The following is a 20,863-nucleotide window of genomic DNA, read 5'->3' as shown; positions in this document are numbered from 1 at the left end:
AAATCAGACCTTGCAAGGGAAAACACAACTTGTTTTGTTCGTTTCAAAGATGAAATGGTAGACTGAAGTAAGAAAATAGATCTTTTTCTCTCTGTCTGTAATTATTTTTCATACCATGGCTAGAAAGTGTCTGTTTGAAACAGAGGGAAAATAACTGCAGCATATGCAAAAGATTGTAAAAGAAGTTTGTAACCTGCAGCCATGGATGAAGCAACTGAAGTCAGGGCTGGGATCACTTTGTTCTGGAGAGGCATGGAATGGCTATGATTCTGCACAGGAAAAAAATCTAAAGACAGTCTACAGCTAAGGAACAGGAGTTGAGAAGTTCAGGAAAGAAGAATATAAACACTTGATTTTACTCTTTCCCCTCTTTTTATGCAGTGATCCAATGTTGAACCATAAGACTTTTGCTACTGTTGTTCTGTTTTGCAGAAGCACGTCTGGAGAAGAACATAATTGCAACTTTCATCTTGATGATAAAACACTTTATTCAGGGACATCAGGTTAATCAGGAAAATCTCATTCACTCCCATGGAGTTGCCACCCTAGGAGCCTTGTTACAGAAGGTGAGAAAATTTGAGAAACATCCTTTCATAATGGATTTTGTGGATGAGGTCCTGATTATTTTGAAGCGTAGTGAGGATGCCAGGGTCTTTAAAGGCCTCCTTAGTAAGTACTTTTCTTTCTTGTGTTTCTGAAAGCAAAAAGGTGTGAGCAGTTGGCCATTATCTGCAAAGTGAAATACAATGTTTCTTTTTTTACCATGTTCTGCTTTTTTTATACAGATTCTGAGTTGTGTGGTTATTCAAACTAGACTACTTTTGTGTTTCTTGTATTGCTTTAATGGAGCAGACATTGCTGTAGAAGATAAAAGAAACTTCCATTTTTAAAAATAAAATTTTATTAGGACATTCAGTATTTTGAGTGCTAACACCTGTTGTCATTTTGCAAGGTGCCAAGAATCTTAATGGATGTGAATGTACTGATGGCTGTACAGTTGTTGATAGAGCAAGTCTCAGTAGAAAAGAACACACAGCTTTTGCAACAGATGTACCAACACTTACTTTTTGACTTCAGTATCTGGAACAGTGGTGACTTTCCCTTCAGAATTGGTGAGCTCTTGGATTTGGGCAACTGTGTGAAGACATAAGATTCTTCACTTGACACAAATCTTTATCTTGGTTCTAAAAGAAAACTTTATATTGCAGGACATATACAGTATCTTTCTACAATCATCAAAGACAGTAGAAGACTCTTCAGAAAGAAGTATGGTGTGCAGTTTCTTCTAGACACACTCAGGATTTATTACGGGTATGAGTTTTACTACTTCCAGTTCCTCACTTATTGTATGTGGCTCTTGGAGTGTTTTGCCATCATTCTAGTGAGAAAATTATTAAATAAAACTGCAGGTTGGATTTTGGTGGTTGATTTAATTCACAAAATGGCATGAATTTTTTTTCCCATTTGACTTACTACTTTTCTTTCCCTTGAATTTTTATCCTAAGATTATGTAAAGTTTGTCAGCATTACTAGGAGTGATTGTAAACAAAATTGTAGGACTTGTGTTCAACAACGCAAGTTAAGTCATAGATCATTACCATTACAAAAAGTTGAGCATTTGAAGTTCTTTTAAATACTTGTAGAATTTGAAGTAGGACTTCTTTAAAAATTTAAAATGTTACCCTTTCGGTGCTGATGATTTATATCTGCTTAGGAATATAGTTATGTGCTTGAGGAAGATTGGCTAGTGACTTTGCTCTTTCCTGTGGGAGGTGAGAACCTGCAATCCTGACCAAATCCAGATCAGTACAAGTCTACATTTCAGGGCTTTTATAGACTTGCTAAGTGTGATTTGCTTATTCCTATGCAGTTGCTTGAGTTCAGTAAAATTGAAAACTTGTGCATGATAGATGAAAAATTACTAAACTGGCACCATCAAATTGCTGTTTATGAGCCATGAAGAACTTCCTTAGGTTGCCTTTCTGGTCTGTTGGCATATAGGACTGGTTGTAAAGACAGTGATTTGGCTCCTGATGACCTGAGAACAATACGGACATCCCTGTATGGACTGATCAAGTATTTCCTGAGCAAAGGTGGAACACATGAAGAAATTCAGAGCATTGTAGGATACATAGCTGCCACCAGTGATGAGGAGCAGGTATTCAACATGGCATAAATTAATAGTTTAAGCTGTGCATGTTTTGGTTTTGCGTCTTGGCATTTAGAAATCTTGCCTTGTGTACTTAAAAAGAAGCATGAACAAAGAAGAAAATGACCACAAGCAAAATGTTAATTGATGCGTGGTTCTGTTTCGATGTAGCTGAGATAACTTTTCTAATGGCACATCCTATCTTAGTTTACAAAACCAAATGAATTGAACTTCAACTGATCAGGAGTTGTAGTTTCTATTTTGTAGATATCAGCAGCACTTGAAGTTGCTTTGTGTCTCTGCTTAGTTTGATAAGGTGTTCTATAAAGAGAAAAAAGTATTAAAAATTGTTTAAATGCAGTAATAATGAGCAACAGAATGTCTATTAACCAGCAAAGGTAAAACTTAAAAACAAGAAAATTTTCCTAAAACAAAGCATGAAATCTGAATAAACTGTGGATTAATTTAGTTGTCTTAATTTTGTAGCTCTGTGGAATTTTGGATGTTCTCTTCAGCCTGCTTCATTCCAGTCCAACCCCAGACCAGCTTTTTTTATTGCTCTTTGAACCAGGGAATGCTGATATTCTTTATGCTCTGTTATTGCATCAAAGATACTCTGACAAGCTTAGAGAACTTGTGTTCAAGGTAATGAATTGAGTGATATGTTCCTAGATTAATCAGTCGAACATGAATTTGTGGTTTGCATTGGTCTGGCTGCGGAAGTGTATGTAATTACAAAGATACTAATCCAAATATGCTTCTTTCTTATCTCTTCTGCTATGTTAGCTAGATGGCATTGTCACAAAGGAATTGGCGTTCTCTTGAAATAAAGTTTTTGGATCTTTAAAAAAAAGTCCATGTTGTTTGAGTTAGCTTACCAAATAAACTTTAAAAACTGTGGACCAGCATGTTATGTCATACACAAGCTTAAGAGATCTGGATGGTTTTTTGTGTTCAATTTGTTTGTGTCTGCTTTTTCTTACAGATTGTGGAAGAGATGTTGAAATGTACCAAAGTTTATGAACGTAGCAAGCACCGTATGAGACTCAGAGAAGTGGGGTACTCTGGGCTGGGGCTCCTTCTGAATGAATCACCAGTTACTGTCTCTCTTATTAAAAACCTTCTTAACCAAGTTCTGTATGCAGGTAATTTGCAAGTTCTGTGTCTAACATCAGTACACTCCTGCTGCTCAGAGGCAAACATACCTGGTTTTTGTTGAGGAAAGCCAGAGGTGTTACTTGTAGAGCTCTTCTATTCAAAGTTCCCATTGGTCTCAGCTAACATTTTCTTAGTTCCCTGAACTTTGTTCCTTTTGCTATCCCTGGATGCAGTCATAACTTCCAAGGCAATTTTTAAATATTTATCTGTTACATTCTCTTGTGTGGTATTGTTTATGGTGGCTTTTCTCTTTCTTCCCTACAGATCCTGCTGTGAATTATAAGGATCTCCTAGCTGTAGTGTATCTGGCTCATAGGTCAGATATAAACATGAGAGTGATTATCTGTAGAAAGGTTAGTTGTCTTCTTTAGAACTGGAATACTCTCCTTCAAGCCTATAAACTATACAGTGTGATAGCTGAATTATTTCTTTAAAACACAGTGGCAGTATTTGTTGTTACTGTTTTTTTAGCAATGATTTATTTTAAAAAGCAAACCCATCCGTCACTTACTGTTGCATTTTGTGTATTCAAGTACTTTTAAAAGCCCGAACAAAAAGGGAAGCCTCTATCATGATTCTCAAATAGCTTGTATTTTCTACAGGTTTGAGATAGTAGGCTCCCTGAATTACTGAGTTTTCTCGAAGCTAGTATCACTGGAATTAGTACTGAATGTAGCTGTGAGACACCATATAGTGTATTAAGGTTTCCCAAAATGAAGAAGTGAAACTATAATGTACACTATCAGTAAGCGATTAATACTGCAATTTTATTAATTTTATCTATTTCATAGCTCCTAATCAAGCATATTTTCTATTCAATAATTTTTTTTTAAACTATGCCTGAATGGGATTATTTATTGAGATAACTGACCTTTGAAGGAATGGTTGCAGAAGAGTTACTGAAATACGGCAACTTACCAACATGCTTTGATAGCTTCTTTTCTCCCCTACTCCTGAGAATTTTTTACTTTTTTTTTCTTTTTTCTCAAATATATATTTTTAGTGAGGAAAAATGATTTTTTTGCTTGTTTGCTTATTATTAGCCAATTGTGGCTCTTTATATAAGGTTGTAAGAAAAGTAAAGAAGCTGTAAGATTGTAAAATGTTTAATTGAAAAGCCAGATGGATGCAGTTACAAGCTAAAATTAATGTGTAGGTATGGGATATCTTCTATCCTTAGATTTTGCACCTTTTGCATTCCCAATTGGATGCAGCACAACAGATTTCCCAGCAGCTGGGCTGGCAGGACACTTTGGTTAGACTGTTCCTGAAAGAAAACTCAGAGGTCCGGATTGGCTTTAAGGAGAACAGGACTGATTCCTCCAGGGAAGAGGAAAAAAAGCCTCCTACTGAAGAGCTTCAGAAACATCAACCTGATAAAACAGAGGGAGACAAAGCTGGCAACTTTGTATCAGTTAATGGTCTGTTTGATCAGTGGAGTTTAGAAGACAACAAATCCTTGGATGTCCCTGCCCATTTCTCTGTTATGCCGCGGGAAGATGCATCCACAGCAGAGATGTCTTTCAGTTCGGAGGACCGAGAAGAATTGTGGCAGAGTAATCCTTCACATTTGAGTTTAGATCTGTCCAGTGTTGACTCTTATGAACTGGCTGATGTTGGGAATCAGATGACAGACAGCCAGCCCAGCACTCCCTCACCCACAGAGAGCACAAAGCCCTTCTCTGGGCAGCCTGACAAAGAGCTGGGTGTTACGAATGATGTGGGCTTCACTGCTGAGCTTTCTCTATTAGAAAACCAAGGAGTAAGTAACTCACTCCATATGTGACTGATTTCTCCAACTGCTGGCAATTTCTTTTTGTTCTTTCAGTCTCCTTAATGAATGTTTTTTTTTTTTTTTTGTCCCTTCTATCATCCAACAGAAAAGTGAACAATATGGCTCTTTTATAGTGAGTAGGGGTACTTCCTTTTGTAATGTGCCTTCTTTTTTTGATTGTCCAGTTGGGATAGCTTTGGTGTTTAAAAAAAAATAGAACAAACAAACAAACAAAAAAAACCAACCTCCCCTCCCAACCACAAGAAACCACAAACAAAAAACTGCAAAATCTCCCCCCTTCTGTATTTAAACATCCTTTATCATCCAGAGGAGGTGTACAGCAGACTTGCTATGAAAAAGTCAAGGGTGGCTAAATGCAGCTTGTTGTACAACATACAAGCAAGCTACAGTCTCTTATATTTGTGTTTTCATGAGCTTTTCAATTGAACTTTAGACTGCAGAGCTTCAAATGTTGAAACATGAAAGCATAGGGGCTGTGATGAATAAGCAATGTTTTGAAGGTTTTCTACACTCGAAGGGCTTTAAATATTTCACTTCTTTTGTAGGGGAGTGATAATGAACTCATACAGTTACTTACAGACATCCTACTGTGTATAATGTGGAAAGGTATTGAAAAGTCTGATGATGATGCTTGGATTGAGAGAGGACAGGTGTTCTCTGCTCTCACCAAACTGGGGATGTCTAACGAGTTGTTGCGGCCTTCTGATGAAATAAAACTCAAGTGAGTGTACAGTTCATCCCTTTTGAGGATAAACAGAAAATTGAGGGACATGAGTGAAGCTGGGAAGGGTGGGTATTTCCCAACAAGATGTACTTTTCTTTGCTGTCTCTTCACATACTGTCAGAAATATATTCCAGCACCTATTTAAGAGTGTCTTGTGGTCAGAAGGTTTTAAAACTATCGCTGTTTTCATGAGTCTCTCAATCGCTTTTATCTCTCTGGCTTATCAAGAAGATGGCAGTTATGTAACTGCAGACTAAGAGATTCAATTAAATACTTAATTGGATTTTTTAAAAGCCACTTACACTTAGAACATGTAATACTTACTTTGGGATTTTGTTTTCCATGCAGCTTGCTGGAGAAGATGTTAGAATGGTCAGTCACTGATAACAGAGATTCAAAAGCTCTCCCTACACATGCTGAAAATGCCTTCAAGCTCTTGCTAATTGTACAAGGTTTCCTGCAGGCAGAAGGACTAATTAATTCAAATTTATGGACAGAAAAGGTACAGTAACTGCATAATGGAAGTACTGTATGTGGGCTGAAATGGTAACAAGAAAGTTGTTGGTTTGGACGCTGTCACCCTTCTAGTCATATGTTTTTAAACTGCAGATATTACAGAGTAAGGATTTATGGTGGAGTGGATTAGTGCCCCCTCATGAATAAAATGTGAATATTTACCACAGGGAATATAGTTAATTTTGCAAATTAGATAGGCACGTAAGTGGTACTCTTTACTGAGAATCCAGGTCTCTTCAGACTGGAGAAATACTTACAAAATGTAAAAGCTAATGAAACAGCATCAGTTGTAGCCTAAGCAGGTTTTGCACTGTTTATCAGCATTTATGACTCTCCGAGCGTCCTGAATGAAAGACCAGCCAAAACTCTGCGCTCAGTTGCAAGTTGGGAAATGTCACTTCTGGATTTTGACCCATATTGGAGTTTCAACACATAATTTATCTCAACATTTAGTAATTTCTGGCACTGGTATTGCTTCCTCTAGTCTGAGTTGTCATTGCTTTTCACTTTTTCTAAGCAAAAGGGGAGAGAGATTATATGAAAACCATCCCTATTTCACTAGAAATCTTCCAATATTTTTAAGGCTACTTTCTTTGGAAAAAAAAGTAAAATGTCAAGAATCATTAACACAATAATTCCTATGCTGTTCTCCAAAATGCCTGTTTATAAATAAACATAGCTTAAAGTTTTAAATTGCTTGTTTTAAAAAAGTTTCTTCTTGTTAAAAGCTTTGCCTTCTGTTGGGAAACCAAATTAGAAATGAGAGCTGAACTTTGGAGCAATGAGAGTTGTGCTTCTTGCCAACTCTGAATTGAAAATAACAGTACTTTCATAAATTATCTTCCACTGTGCCCAGGGAGAATTTAACACACTGTAATATCCTAAATGGGATATTTCAGTCAGAATGATTTTACATTCAAGTAATTTGTTAGAGAATATATCATGGTGTACTAGTTTTAAACAAACACATCTGGGTAGTGAAATGTGCCATTTGCCTTGGGAAGACCCACCTTTCACAAGGCTTGTATCATTTCTGCCATCTAAATACTGACAGAAAGAAGTCCCTCCTAGAGTGAAGTCTTTTTAAATTTTCTAAGGAAATGACATTTACTGGAGTTAATTTATAGGAAAAACAATAAGCACATATACTATATATATGGCTTTATTCAGGAGAGATACTTGACTTAACATACTGGGCCAGGTATATTTTAGTCGTCAGGAATTTCTTCAAATTGCTGGTTTAACTGCTGTGTTCTGGGATGATTTTCTGTGTTTGGTTAAGTTAGAAGTATGAACACAGCTTCTTCCTCAGCTCTTTGAAATTATTGTGTCTCCAGCTAGAGTAGTTACTGTTACTTTTATTTCAATTTATTTTATTTATTTTAATTTTATGCAAATTTTCTGTTTCTGTAATAGCTCTTGGAAGAACTGGTGACTCTCATGGATAGCCTGTCAGTCTGGTACTCTGCTGGCCTAGAAGCAATTAGGCTTTCACAGGTGCAAGTCCAGCTGCTTCTTGGATTCATTGCACAAGACAACTTACAGGTTTGTTGCAAATTCCTGCAAGTGGTAGTGAGTTTTAAGGGCACAGTTGATGTAACTGTTGTGGTTTATGGGAGAGCTGCTCATACCAGTGAGCAGACCTGTGGCAGTCCCTCATCCTTCTATAGGGAAGATATTTTATTGATTCTTACTGTTTGCAGGTTTACTCTATTCTCTCTGTCAGTGTGCACTTCCAGAGCAGGAAGAGGTAGAGGGCCTCTGAGGATAGGACTATGCAGGCACAAGTGGCAGGAAAAAGATGGGTGCTCAAGGAGGATCACATTCATTTTTTGCTGTTTGTTTCTGTAGGTCTGTGCTATGGCAGCAGCCAAACTAAACACCCTCCTTCAGACCAAAGTAATTGAGAGCCAGCCTGAAGCATGCTACCTCCTGGGGAGGTTGGAAGGCATTTTGAGTAGGTCAATTGAAGAAAAGACAGAAACTTACTCATTTTTGATTCCCCTTGTTCGGACATTGGTATCCAAGATTTATGAACTTCTCTTTATGAACCTGCACCTTCCTTCATTGCCTCCTACCAATGGCAGCCCATCTTTCTTCGAGGACTTTCAAGAATACTGCAGATCTGATGAGTGGCAAGTTTATATTGACAAATATGTAAGTAGTAAATTCTTTTTGTATCATTTCCCCCCTCCTTCAGCAATGAAAGCAGAGGAACCCATTCAGAAATCGTGTGGTACTTTTTATTTTGCTTTGGTGGAACCAGATTATTCCAAATATGAAGCAGTATGAAGAGAGTTCATTCAGACATGATAATGAGCAGATGGCACTTTATTGGAAAGATTGTTATGAAGCATTTATGGTGAACATGCACAGGCGAGACCGGGAAAGAGGAGAAAGTAAGCTTAAATTTCAGGTAAGGTTTTCAGTGAGTGCAAGGTTCTCTTAAAACAACTCTCTCAAGAGTTGCTTTCTAAAAGACGGAGAAAGTGAATTCCGGGATGATCCCGTTCAAGTGGCTGTAAAACAGGTTAATTGTCTTAAGATTTTATGGGCAGTGGGACTATATGCACTTCTAGGATATGCTTTCTAATTCTGCTCTGTCTGTTAAGAGTCTTATGTGTAATCAGAGTTATTTCAGTACAGTAGGCCTTCCTTTTCGTACAGCAATGTAGAAATATGCTCAGCCATAAGATGCGTCGTCTTTTACTCTGATTTGTGTTTTGAATTATTAAAACCTGTTTTCCATTATGAGCTGTTTGTTTGGGTTTTTTCTTTAACCCTATTTCAATACAATTAAAACTTTTAAAACAGTGAACAGTTCTTACCTAATGTGTGGAAAAATTGCTTCTAAACTGACCTTTCTATATAAGGTACAGATTGAGTTTCAGCATTAGAGCTAACTGGTAATTACAGGAAATATCATAGTGAAGTTACATTTCTCTTTGCTTTCTTGATAACAAAACTCGAAGGTCTATTTTATTCAAGTAGCTAAAGGAAAAATACGATGAGAGTCACATTCTAGAATACCAGAATGAAAGAAAAATCCTTCCTATTATAGTAGGATTTCTAATAATGACTACTTTTCTGACAATGAAAAATTGCTTTAAAGTGGATTCAGCATTGATAATGGTTTCTTCACATCTTTAAATCGAAGTCTGTCACTATTTCTTCTAGTTCTAGGTACTACCTTAAAATTTCAGAATGTTTTAGTGCTAAACCTTTTCCATTTCTTCTTGTTTTATGAGAATTCTTAGAAAGTGCAAAACTGTTTTCCACGCTCAGAGTTAATTCAGTGCTAGATTTATTTGCAATGGTCTTTCAGGAGCACTTTGTGGAACCATTCAGCAGAAAGGCTCGGCAGGAAAATCTGCGGTACAACAGTATGCTAAAGCAGCTTAGTAGTCAACACACAGCCACTCTGAGACAGTGGAGAGCAGCCCAGCTTTACTTGTTCTCTGAGCGTGGGCCTTGGGCTGAAAGGTGAGACTGCAGGTTCTAAATGGTATATGATGCTTAAAAGGAATTTGCTCACATGACTGTTTCATGTGGTTATGATGCCTTAGGTTTTAGCTTTTATATTTTTCAGATCCTCTTGCTTAGTATGTAACCCTGAAACTTCATACAGTCTGTTAGTTACTGTTCCCTCATTCTGGTTAGACATAACAAACCATTTCTAGGTTTGCACTTCAAGGACACCTTGTTGTCCCAGGCCCCAAAATATGTAAACTAAAGCCTTTGAATGGGGGGCAAACTTGGGGTAATTACATCATTGCCTGAGACTGTAATTGGAGAATTAACCCTGATATGCAAATGGACCAAACTTAGAAAAGTGTGGAAAACCCGTGACCCATCGTCCATCTTGGGTGGAGCCCCTTGGAGGCTTCTGACTGCCCAGGGTGTACCTTTGAAGGCCCTTCAAATAAATACCTACTTTTATTGTCTTATTCTTGTCTAGCCTCTGTTTTCAGGTAGCCACTTCCAGGCATCAGTTAAAACCAGGTCAAATTGACTGCAATAACCATGCTTGAGATGTACAGTATCAAGTGACAGGGCAAGAGAAAATGGCCTCAGGTTGTGTCAGGGAAGGTTTTTATTAGATATTAGAAAGTAATTTTGGAGTGATTACGGTGGTTGGAGGTTGTCAGTTGGACTTGATAGTCTTGTACATCTCTTCCAACCTTGATGATTCTGTGAAAATAAATACTGTTTACAAAATAAAGAGTGATGATTAGAGCTGCAAAGAAACAAAAGCAATAAACTGCTTTTTAATATTTTATTTTTTACAATGTACAAGTGGATGACCAGTATTTTTCTAAATATGCACTCTTTTGTAATCACTTCATTTCTGTAGGTCTTTATTCAGATTGTTTTTGTAATATTTTTGTTTTCCTAGGAAACAGCGTCCTATTCACTGGAAACTTTCAAATGTGGAAAATTTTTCACGTATGAGACTAAAACTGGTGCAGAATTACAACTTCAACTCTCATCAGGATGCTAGCGACCTGAGAGATAATTTAGGTAAAGTTGTATTTGCTATTTCACTTGGAGTTCTTACCAAAGAAAGATACCCACCCTCCTCTTTGTGTTTAATAAGCAGTACATGCTAGATACTGAAATCTTGATTTTTCTTTATTTCATCTATAGTAAAATCTACAATATTAGAATGGTTCTTTGATCTGAAACAGCATCTTCCTACTGAGTAGAATTCTTTTGCCCTGGTTTATTGAAATGTGGGGTTTTGTTGCACAATAAATAAAAGTTAACTCCTTTGTTTTGAAATAAGCACTCACACAACTTTCTTTTGTGAGATTATTTCTTCAAGAAAGAAGCAATAAGATCAGAGTAACCAGGATTTGTTTGAAGCTTTGTAGAGTTTGTGATTAAAATCTGTAGATATGAAGTGCTTTGTTTCTGAAGTGTGCTGAACAGCTGAGGTAGGGGTGTAACTGTTCAGTGTATTGGATATCAAGGCTCAAGCAAAAAGAAAAACCCAAAACACTCTTGTAAACCCACATAACCAAAAAGCAAATGCAGTGCATTTCTATTAAATCTGCATGTCCACATCAGAATTCAAGTTAAATTTTTCTTAAGTGTTGTGTCCCCTTTCTACTGTCAAAATTTTCAGTGTAGCTCAAGGACTTCTTTTAGTGTTCTACCTAACCACAAAAATATTTAAGAAATATGGTTGCTTCTTCCTTGGCTAAAACCAACATTCAGCTGTAGAAGATACGCTTAGTAGGTTAGATTTCCAAAAGTATTGTAGCAAAAAACATTCTGAGCTGTTATGTCTATTTATGATAGGTGTGCACCAGACACAGCCCTCTAGTGAGTCTCTGCTTCTGGAGGTGGTGAAGCAGGTGAAAGTGAGTGACTTGGAAGATGATGTTCTGGAACTACCAGAAGAAGACACAGCAGCCAGTTCCAGTTTGTAAGTAGACCAGGACAGAAAAATTGTCATTTGTTTCTGTGCTAGGGATAAGGAGCGAGAAACAACTTTGGAATGGAATAGCATACAAAGCTTCCCTCTTGCTTTATCTGGCTTTAACAATTCAATCCAGGGCAGTTTTGATCAGCAAAGTCCCTGCTGGATTTATCATTGTCACCACTGGGACAAGAAAAGCCCCAGGGAAAAGAAGGCAGAGTAGATGTTTGTGAGAATGCATTAGTGATTCACTTCTCACAGTGCTACAGAACTGCTGAGGCTTTTCTACCTATTTCTATTGGCTATAATTCTCAAGAGGCAATCTGCCCTGTAAGGACATGGACCAGCCTGGAACTGCCTCGTGTCCATAGTTGCCATGGCCATTCACTCTACTGTCAACTGCATAGCATGAAAACTTGTGGGGTTGGCATTAATGTGCTGGAGAATGCCTTGTTTTTAAGAGCATTCCAGAGAGAAGGCCTGCTGTGCTTCCTTCCTGTCACTTGTGCAACTGCAACCAAAAAAAGAGGGCAGGAGAGAGAAAGCCGAGAAAGGGGAATTGAGGGAGGATAGCAAATATTTTGCTTCAGTAATTGGACATGTCATGTTGTGCATGCTTCTATGTGTGTCTGTGCTGTTGAAATCCAGTAGAGAGTTGGCACTCTGAGTGATACTGATAGATCTTGTGCTTTAAGGGTTAGTGAATGCTTGCTAAAGACTATAGCAAGATAACCCTGAAGATAACTTTAGTCACATGAACTGGAACTCAGCTCTGCTCTGGGCCAGAGAATTTAAGCACCTAACAATTAAGCAAGAAAAGGAAGTGCAGCCTGATGTTTTCATGCTTCAGGGGAAGTCAAGTCTGTTGTGCCAGAGACCAAAATATCAAGACTGAAGAGCAATGCTATGAAATGATGTTTGTGGTCTAGTCTGAAACACCCAAGACTGCTGATGAAAGTAGCTTTATATAACTGTTTATGTTGTAGTTTTAGTGCCATTCAAATTTGATCCTTTTCTGAACTGTACTCTTACCAAGGACCTAAGCAACAGTATAATCTACCCAACCCTGTAACACTTAATGATGTTCTTGCAGGGATGAGAAGGATGAGGAAAGTCAGAAAGAAAAGCTAATATTGTCTGAAGACTGTGAGCTCATTACCGTGATTGACGTGATACCAGGCAGGCTGGAGGTCACTACCCAGCACATTTATTTCTTTGATGGTAGCATTGAAAAAGAGGAAGGTAAGCATGATCAATGTCTCTTTGTTTTCAGTGCAGTTCAGCATTCTGCTTTTAGTAGGCTGAGTTTGTTTTGAAAGCAAGTGTCAAAATAATTGTAAAGAGACAAGTTGTTGTTCTGTACTTAAAATTAATATTGCACTTGATGGTTAGTGACTGACTGATCCCTTCAGAGTTAAGAATCTGGAACTGTACTTTCTGAGCTGATAAATTGATTCACTATTCTTAGTATTTCTTAAAAATAACTTACTAAAAACCTGCTGACTAAAAAAAAGTTACTACCTCTAATTTTCTTTGTAAATTGCATCTCTCTGTTCTCCCTGACAAATAATGTTTTACTCGTGCATTCATTAAAAAGTAGTAGTATGTAAGCATTAACCATCTGTATTAATTTAGGAAACTTTAATAGAACATACACAGCTGGCTATAAAAACACTGAAGTGAAATGTTCGACAAATAGTAGTAACATTTTCCAAATCAGTATACCAAGATGTTCAGCCTTTGGGAAATCTAAACATAAAGGTTGGTTTGCACCTGTTTAAGAAAGGAAAGGGGGTTAGTTTGCTTCATACCTTTTGTCAACAGAATACATTTATAATGTGTCTTTAATAGGAAAGCAAAAGCAAATTCTACATTCCATCAGCCGTTTCTTACTTTGTTTCTTTCAGCACAACAATATCTGAAGTTAATATTTTCCTAGCAAAATGGTTAATCAAGTCAGATATAAGATTTTCCGTTTCTAGGAATAACTCTGAGGTGATTAGAACTGGCACTGCACTGTGTCTAAATGAAAAAGGTGGGTTTTTTAATATATGTTGCAAGTCAATAAACAAAGTGCTCTTCCTAGGGGTAGGTTTTGATTTCAAATGGCACCTGTCTCAAATTCGAGAGATCCATTTGCGTCGGTACAACCTGAGGAGGTCAGCTTTGGAGATCTTCCTTACAGATCAAACCAACTATTTCCTCAACTTCAATAAGGAGGTATGGGTTTCCTAAATTTCATGGATTTATGTAATTAGCACAACGTTAAGTTTAAAATCAGTTTGAGTCTGGTGTCTTTCATAATACTGTAACACTAATAGCAAAAGGTTTGCTTTACATAGTCATTATGGAAAACTAGACTGCAGTCTCTGAAAACCTCAGTCTGGCATCTAGAATCTGGTTAATCGTGAAAAGATAGATATCACAAGATTCTCCTTTTTCCTCTCTCTCTCTCTCTCTCTCTCTCTCTCTTTGTGTTATACAGAATGATTATTTAACTAAAACTACATCAGTAGTAATCTAAATGTTTTAAAGCCCGTACATCTTTTAAAAGATTGAGCAAATTAATTACAAATCAAAGGGGACTTTCTTTTTTACAACATTGGAAGTCATTGATATTCCATGGTTAAGGATTAGTGAACTTTCTTCCCCTCTGGTTAATATCAGTGATCCTTTTTATCAGGGACTAAGATGAATTTCAGAACTTAGGGTGAGTTACTTACTAGCAGGTCAGTTCATGAACAGCTCTTAGAAAATGTTGTGTGGCTTGGTTTTGATGTGAAGGATGTCATATCCAGCCATGTCCAAATATTTTAAATAGCAAGAGATTGAAGTACTTGAAAGTGTAACTGCATCCCATTTATTTCACATTTTAATTAGCAGATGAGTTGCTTAATTGTCAGCTTCAATCTCCAGAATATTGTTTTATCAGTGCTGTTTTCTAACAGGTACGAAACAAAGTGTATAGTCGGATATTGTCACTGCGTTCTCCAAACATTTCTGGGACCAGATCTCCACAGGAACTTTTCAAAGCGTCAGGTTTGATGCAGGTATGAGACCTCAGCTAAATGGTATAAAGCATTCCTCTGCTTTTTGAAGGAGTCCCCCAGTGTTTAGATGGCAACTGTCAACTTCTGTATCCTCAGCCTGGCCCCTGAACTTTCACATGCATATTTTTGGAATGGTTTGGTTTGTGTCTACAGTCAGGTAGATGGGTATAGCCAGCCTCTGTTGATGTGATTGACAGGCATTTTAATGTGAATATAAAACATGTGGCATGTTTGCTTCTGGATTTAGTCTATGATCATGAGTGAGCATTTTGAAACTTCTTTCACTGGATGTGCAAATAATTTTCCCTGCTATCTTTTCATGATGGAGCTTTCAAGAAAATGCACATGAACATTAAGCGGGGATTAGTAATATTGGTAAAAAAGGAAAACATCAAAATATCCATATTACCATAAATACAGATAAATTTTTAAATGTAGTAAATGTATTTTTATCTTCCATCTCTTTATGCCAAAATTGTTTTCTCTGAGGGAGGAAGCTTTACAAATAACATTAAGATATTGGAAATACTTTGATTGTTCTTTGTTTCATAACAATAAAAAACTATCAAGCTGTATATTCACACAGAGAAAATATCTGTCGTGACACTTCTCCATCACTCTACAGACAAATATTGAGCCCTTCTGAACACAGCTATGTCTTTGGTTTAGAATATAATAATAGAGCAAACAAAGGTGCACAGACAATTTAGTTTACAAATTGTTTACTTGTACTGTTAACCAATGGGAGAATAATTTATAAATAAATTTTGATCTTAGCACTGTAATGGATTTCAAAGTTCTGTTCTCCTTTTTATCAGTACCTGTTTACTTGCCTTCTTTTTCTTTCTCTTATTTCTATTTTTCTTTTCCTTTTTACCAAGAGTGCTGGTTGTCTGCTGCTCTGTATTTGAAACAGTACTGTAACCAATCAGGACCTGATTTCAATGAAATGTAGATAGTACAATCACTGAATCGAAGGGAAAATAAACTTTATTATGAGAAATTGAATCTGGATTTGCATACAGTTTTTGTGGTCTTGTGCTTTTCACTTGCCAATGCTATCCTCTGGCAGATAGATAGAGACAAGATGTGTAATTTGCAATAATTATATCTTTGATATAGTCTATTCCATTTTATCTTTCTTTGTCTTTCAGAAATGGGTGAATAGAGAAATATCCAACTTTGACTACCTTATTCAGCTGAACACCATGGCAGGACGAACTTACAATGACCTTGCTCAATATCCTGTGGTAATTTTAAAAGTTAATTTTTAAATTTTTGCCAAAGTTTTTTCTCTTTTGAAATATGTATTTTTAATCTCTATTTGATGTTTGACTTTTTTTTTTTTTTTCAGTTTCCCTGGATTTTACGAGATTACACCTCAGAAGAACTGGACCTGAATAATCCTGCAGTATTTAGGGACCTGTCCAAACCCATAGGTGTGGTAAATGAGAAGAACGCCAAGACTGTGAAAGAGAAGTATGTATTTGAACACTTGATTATATTTCTCTGTCTTTTCTGAGCCTCCAGGCTAGTAACACATTTAAAAAACAAAGTTGTAGCAGTGAGGTTTTTAAAGCTGGTTTTATAACAGATGCATTTGCAAAGGTTGTTGATCTGTTGTTCCTGCTGCATTCAGACTATATTATATGGCATTGAAAGGACAAAGCTAACTGTTGTAAATTTTCAGTTGTTTCTCAGCTGTGGAGATGAAAAACTGAAAGGCTGCATAAACAATTTTATGGCCCAGCAGCTTGAAAAGATGTAATGTGTCCCATGTCTGCTTCAGGATAAGGAATGTGAAATCATACTGATGAATTGAGCTGACTGTGCTGAGAGGTAGCATTGATCCTAAATCTGTGCTTCCTCTTTTTTTCAAGTATAGATTATTATCTTCAAAATAAAATACATCTCAGTGACTTTTGGCAAGTCCTCTGTAGGTACAAATGACAGGTACTCAGACCCACACAGCAGTGTAGTGATCTTTCCTTTTTTGCTGTAGTGAGTGTGCTATCATACCAGACTGCAGTCAAGTATCTTCCAAAATCTTGTGAAAACTTGGAACACAGAGAATTTTCTTTGAATGATTAGGCTCTATCCTGGCTGTAATGAAATGGGTTCTCTAGAATTATGTTTAAGGAGAATTTCTCTTACTATCTTAGTGAGGCTGTGAGGAATGTATCAGCCAGATGGTGGCATGGTAGAGTGAGTTTGCCAGTAGAAAAGGAAATGGGCATGAGTGTGAAAAAGATCTCTCTTCTGCATCCTGACAGTCACACACATTTGTTAAATCTTGCAGGAAACCATCACAAGTCTCTTCAATTGGAAATATTCAGTTTAGTGATGTGGGGTGTGTTGGTCTGTTGTATAAAGTCATCAGTCCTGTCTGCCCTTTGTCTGGTTTCTGACAGCTGATAGCAAATACCTAGGGAAGAGTGTAACAGGCTGCAAAGGGTTCATCTGGTGTACATTTCTATCTTTCAGCAGTCTTTTTCTTAGGGACTTTCTAAGTAAGATTTGGAATCTTCGTGTTTGATAGAACTCAATTTTTTTTTCTCTTATAGAATGCTGTGGTCATTTATTTTGAATCTTTGCCTGGTATAAGCATAATCCACATGTAAGTCAACTATAATGCTCAGTTTTATTTATAAAGATTTCTTTTTTCAGATATGAGAATTTTGAGGATCCTCTTGGGATGATTGACAAATTTCACTATGGGACACATTACTCAAATGCTGCTGGTGTCATGCATTACCTCATTCGGGTAGAGCCTTTCACAACACTTCATATCCAGCTTCAGAGTGGCAGGTATGCTGAGCAAATAAGCAGCCCCTTCCTGTTTCTTCCTCATCGTTTTACTGAGGGAATCATCAAAGTCTAACCTGAGTTTTCTGATCCACAGATTTGACTGTGCTGACAGACAGTTCCACTCTATTCCTGCTGCCTGGCAGGCACTCATGGACAACCCCAATGATGTCAAGGAACTTATCCCAGAGTTCTTCTACTTTCCAGAATTCCTGGAGAATCAAAATGGTAAAGTGACTGCTAAGAATATTCTCACAGAAAACTGTGTCTGTATTCTTCAGAAAAGACTTGTTACAACCGTTTGTGAATGCTGAGGAACACTTACTGTTTGAACTTTATGGTGTGATTGTAGACATTAATCATCATGCTGGCTTTAAACTGTTCAGTGAAGATACCAGTTGTGTTAAGCAGCAGCCTAAACATTATGTTTAAAATTCAGGCTATGGGCTTTAGGATGGCTAAAAATAGTGTTGTTTACCCAATGGAAAGTATCAGAGATGCTTTCCATATAATAAGTAATAGTTAACACTGATTAAATACTTAGAAAAAGTTAAAAGAGATTAATTATTACAATGCTGATTGGAAAGACAGCATCCTGCGTTCTAACATGAGACTGCTAGACATTTTTAAATTCACATTTATTTTTTAGTGATTTGTTTCTCTATTTTTGCACAATTTGAAAATGGATTTGTATGTTTGGGCTGCTACAATGTACTAGAGTTCTAAATTAGAAAAATTTGGAACACCCAAGTTCCACTTTCAAGTCATTTAAATATTTAGAGTTGTTTCAATGATAGCTGGTAAATTTAAAACTTCATAAAAGCCTTGATTTTACAACCATTTAAACCTCTAAGTAGCTTCCTTCTTATGAATAACCTTACTGAAGTGTTTGGACTCTTAATCCTGGTAAAGCAAATGCAGATTTGTTTACAGATGGATGTGTAAAAGATTAATACTACTTTTATGGTTGGGACTTCAGCTTCAAAATCATTTAGATGTTTTGGATAATTGTTATCCTTTATCATTTAAAATTTTAAACATGCAGAACAGAACTTAGCCTCCTATGTCAGTGGTAGGGTTATTGGAGATTTACATTAAGAATTTTTCAATATCCTTCTCTTGCATTGAGAAAAGAATGATTTTTAATCTTTATTGAGAAATCAAGGTACTTGAAATATTTTGTAGCAACTCTTAAACTTTTCTGAATTATTCACCAGGTTTTAACTTAGGCCAGCTTCAAATGTCAAAAGAGGTGGTAAATGATGTTGTTCTGCCTAGATGGGCCCACTCCTCAGAAGACTTTATCTATAAACACAGGAAGGCTCTGGTAAGATGTCGTTTGTACATGTGACATAATTGTAAAGAAAGTGCACCTGCACATTGTTACCGTGGCTTAAATGTAAAACAAGTGGGATGACATTCAAACTGGAGTTGTGGTTGCATTTGGTGTCACAAGTACCATTAGAACTTCCAGTTAAAAGCTCTGTGCATGTTGATAAAGTGCTGAGAAGAGCATTTAATCTCTTGGGCATTTGCTGTCCTCAGAGACCAAATGCAGAGCTAGGTGAACAGGCTTCCCTTGCTATTTAAAGATGATTCTCTATGGTGTTAGGGAGCTGGCAGGTTACCTCCCCCTGCACAGGTGCATTTCAGTAGTGCAGATCTCTTGCATCCCTGTATTGATTTTCTTTCTTACATGGCAGTTACTGCCCATAACACAGGAGGATATTCTTATGCCTTTATCCTTTCTTATGCTTCTGCCCTATACACTGATAAATACTTAATTAATTTCTGGGTACTCTCAATGTAGGTATTGAACCTTTTCCACAGACAATAGTAAAAACTTCAAGATGGGAGCAGTATTTCTCTTATTCTTACAAGAGCATTTTTTCCTTCTAGGAATCTGAGTATGTTTCTGCTCATCTTCATGAATGGATAGATTTGATTTTTGGCTACAAGCAGAGGGGACCAGCTGCAGTGGAGGCGCTTAATGTGTTCTATTATTGTACTTATGAAGGTACAAAGCAGTATGTTCTCTTGTCATTGTCATCAGACTTGTGAGTCTTCATTATTAGACAGAAGACACTTGATTTGTGAGCATACCATTCAGTAGCATATGGTAAGGCAGCAGATTTATAGATGAAACATGACAGCAAACCTTGTAATGCATTGTAAAAAGAAGTATAGTTTTTCTTAAAGGAGGGCTGTTACAGTTTCTTGTCTTTTTTTTCTAAAAGTTACTGGCATTTCTTGTCACTTTCTCATTTGCTTGCTTAAAAGCATCTGTGGGAAGAGGTTTCTTGTGGTTTAGAGTTCAGGCACATTGCTTAAAAACAAATAATGTTAGAGACAAATATTAATCAGTTAGTTTCAAAGCTAAATTTTGGATGGCTTTTGTGTGCTACTTTTGGCTTGAATGAAGTATGTTAAATTCATTTGATAGGACAAAGGCCTGCAATTCTTGCCCTGATAGATACACTTAAAATTCCACTTGCAAAGTGGAGTTTTCAGACTGTATTTTAAATGGAGGCATTATTTGGGGCTTTTCTGGGGTAAAGGGTCATAATGCTGCAAGTAAATTAAGTTTTGTAGTGTTAGGTGACCATATTGGTTCTTAATAAGTTGTTTGGATTGTGTTCTCTTCCCCCCCCCTTCATTGTTCCGGTTGTGATCCAGGGGCCGTGGATTTGGATGCTTTAACAGATGAGAAAGAAAGGAAAGCTTTAGAAGGGATGATAAACAATTTTGGGCAAACTCCCTGCCAGCTGTTAAAGGTAATGCTTTTTTGCTCCCTCTCAACCAGACCTTTGTGGTTAAATACAACTGAGTTACAAGGACTTCTGAAAAAACGGTGGTTTGTAAGGTAATGGTTCATAATTTTAGCAACATTAAATCTTTGCCACATTACCAAAATCCATTTTCAAAACAAATTAATTTACTTCAAGAAGGGAAATTAGGTATGTAAGACTGTTTTCCCATTAAGATTCTGAGTATCTCGTGTATTGAACAAATTGATAAACTAGTCTAATTTGTTACTCCTTCAAATATTGCCTCCTAGGAGCCCCATCCACAAAGGCTGTCAGCAGAAGAGGTAGTGCAAAGACTAACTAAAAGTGATACCTCTACTCTGAATCTCTTCCAACACCTCACTGAACTGAAGTCATTCTTCATAGAGGTAGATGTGTTACTTGAAATTGTTTAAAGTCTAATCTGAAACTTCTGATGTACTTGAAACAAAAGG

General features: G+C 36.9%; 1 protein-coding gene across 7 annotated transcripts in view; it reads left to right on the top strand.

Moving 5' to 3' along the window:
• The window catches only part of NBEAL1 (neurobeachin like 1), an 80,174-nt gene that overhangs the window by 42,335 nt on the left and 16,976 nt on the right, over positions 1 to 20,863 (top strand). For all 7 annotated transcript variants that reach the window (XR_014226597.1, XR_014226598.1, XM_082285520.1 and 4 more), the window contains 27 exons: positions 433 to 566; positions 953 to 1,112; positions 1,209 to 1,311; positions 2,002 to 2,158; positions 2,636 to 2,794; positions 3,135 to 3,294; positions 3,572 to 3,660; positions 4,488 to 5,069; positions 5,648 to 5,823; positions 6,175 to 6,328; positions 7,759 to 7,887; positions 8,194 to 8,499; positions 8,609 to 8,758; positions 9,668 to 9,825; positions 10,739 to 10,863; positions 11,647 to 11,773; positions 12,861 to 13,009; positions 13,854 to 13,987; positions 14,716 to 14,817; positions 15,972 to 16,067; positions 16,172 to 16,296; positions 17,485 to 17,625; positions 17,720 to 17,850; positions 18,840 to 18,949; positions 19,522 to 19,639; positions 20,299 to 20,396; positions 20,681 to 20,797. Coding sequence is in view for 5 of the 7 variants with exons in the window: in XM_082285520.1 (XP_082141646.1) it covers positions 433 to 566; positions 953 to 1,112; positions 1,209 to 1,311; positions 2,002 to 2,158; positions 2,636 to 2,794; positions 3,135 to 3,294; positions 3,572 to 3,660; positions 4,488 to 5,069; positions 5,648 to 5,823; positions 6,175 to 6,328; positions 7,759 to 7,887; positions 8,194 to 8,499; positions 8,609 to 8,758; positions 9,668 to 9,825; positions 10,739 to 10,863; positions 11,647 to 11,773; positions 12,861 to 13,009; positions 13,854 to 13,987; positions 14,716 to 14,817; positions 15,972 to 16,067; positions 16,172 to 16,296; positions 17,485 to 17,625; positions 17,720 to 17,850; positions 18,840 to 18,949; positions 19,522 to 19,639; positions 20,299 to 20,396; positions 20,681 to 20,797 (4,190 nt within the window). In the remaining 2 variants the exon portion in view is untranslated. The remainder of the gene's footprint in view (positions 1 to 432; positions 567 to 952; positions 1,113 to 1,208; positions 1,312 to 2,001; positions 2,159 to 2,635; positions 2,795 to 3,134; positions 3,295 to 3,571; positions 3,661 to 4,487; positions 5,070 to 5,647; positions 5,824 to 6,174; positions 6,329 to 7,758; positions 7,888 to 8,193; positions 8,500 to 8,608; positions 8,759 to 9,667; positions 9,826 to 10,738; positions 10,864 to 11,646; positions 11,774 to 12,860; positions 13,010 to 13,853; positions 13,988 to 14,715; positions 14,818 to 15,971; positions 16,068 to 16,171; positions 16,297 to 17,484; positions 17,626 to 17,719; positions 17,851 to 18,839; positions 18,950 to 19,521; positions 19,640 to 20,298; positions 20,397 to 20,680; positions 20,798 to 20,863) is intronic.

This window comes from Coloeus monedula (genome assembly GCF_965178545.1).
Source record: "Coloeus monedula genome assembly, chromosome: 7".
Lineage (NCBI taxonomy): Eukaryota > Metazoa > Chordata > Aves > Passeriformes > Corvidae > Coloeus > Coloeus monedula.
The sequence above is the reverse complement of the archived record's forward strand: the minus strand, read 5'-3'. Positions and strand labels throughout refer to the sequence as shown.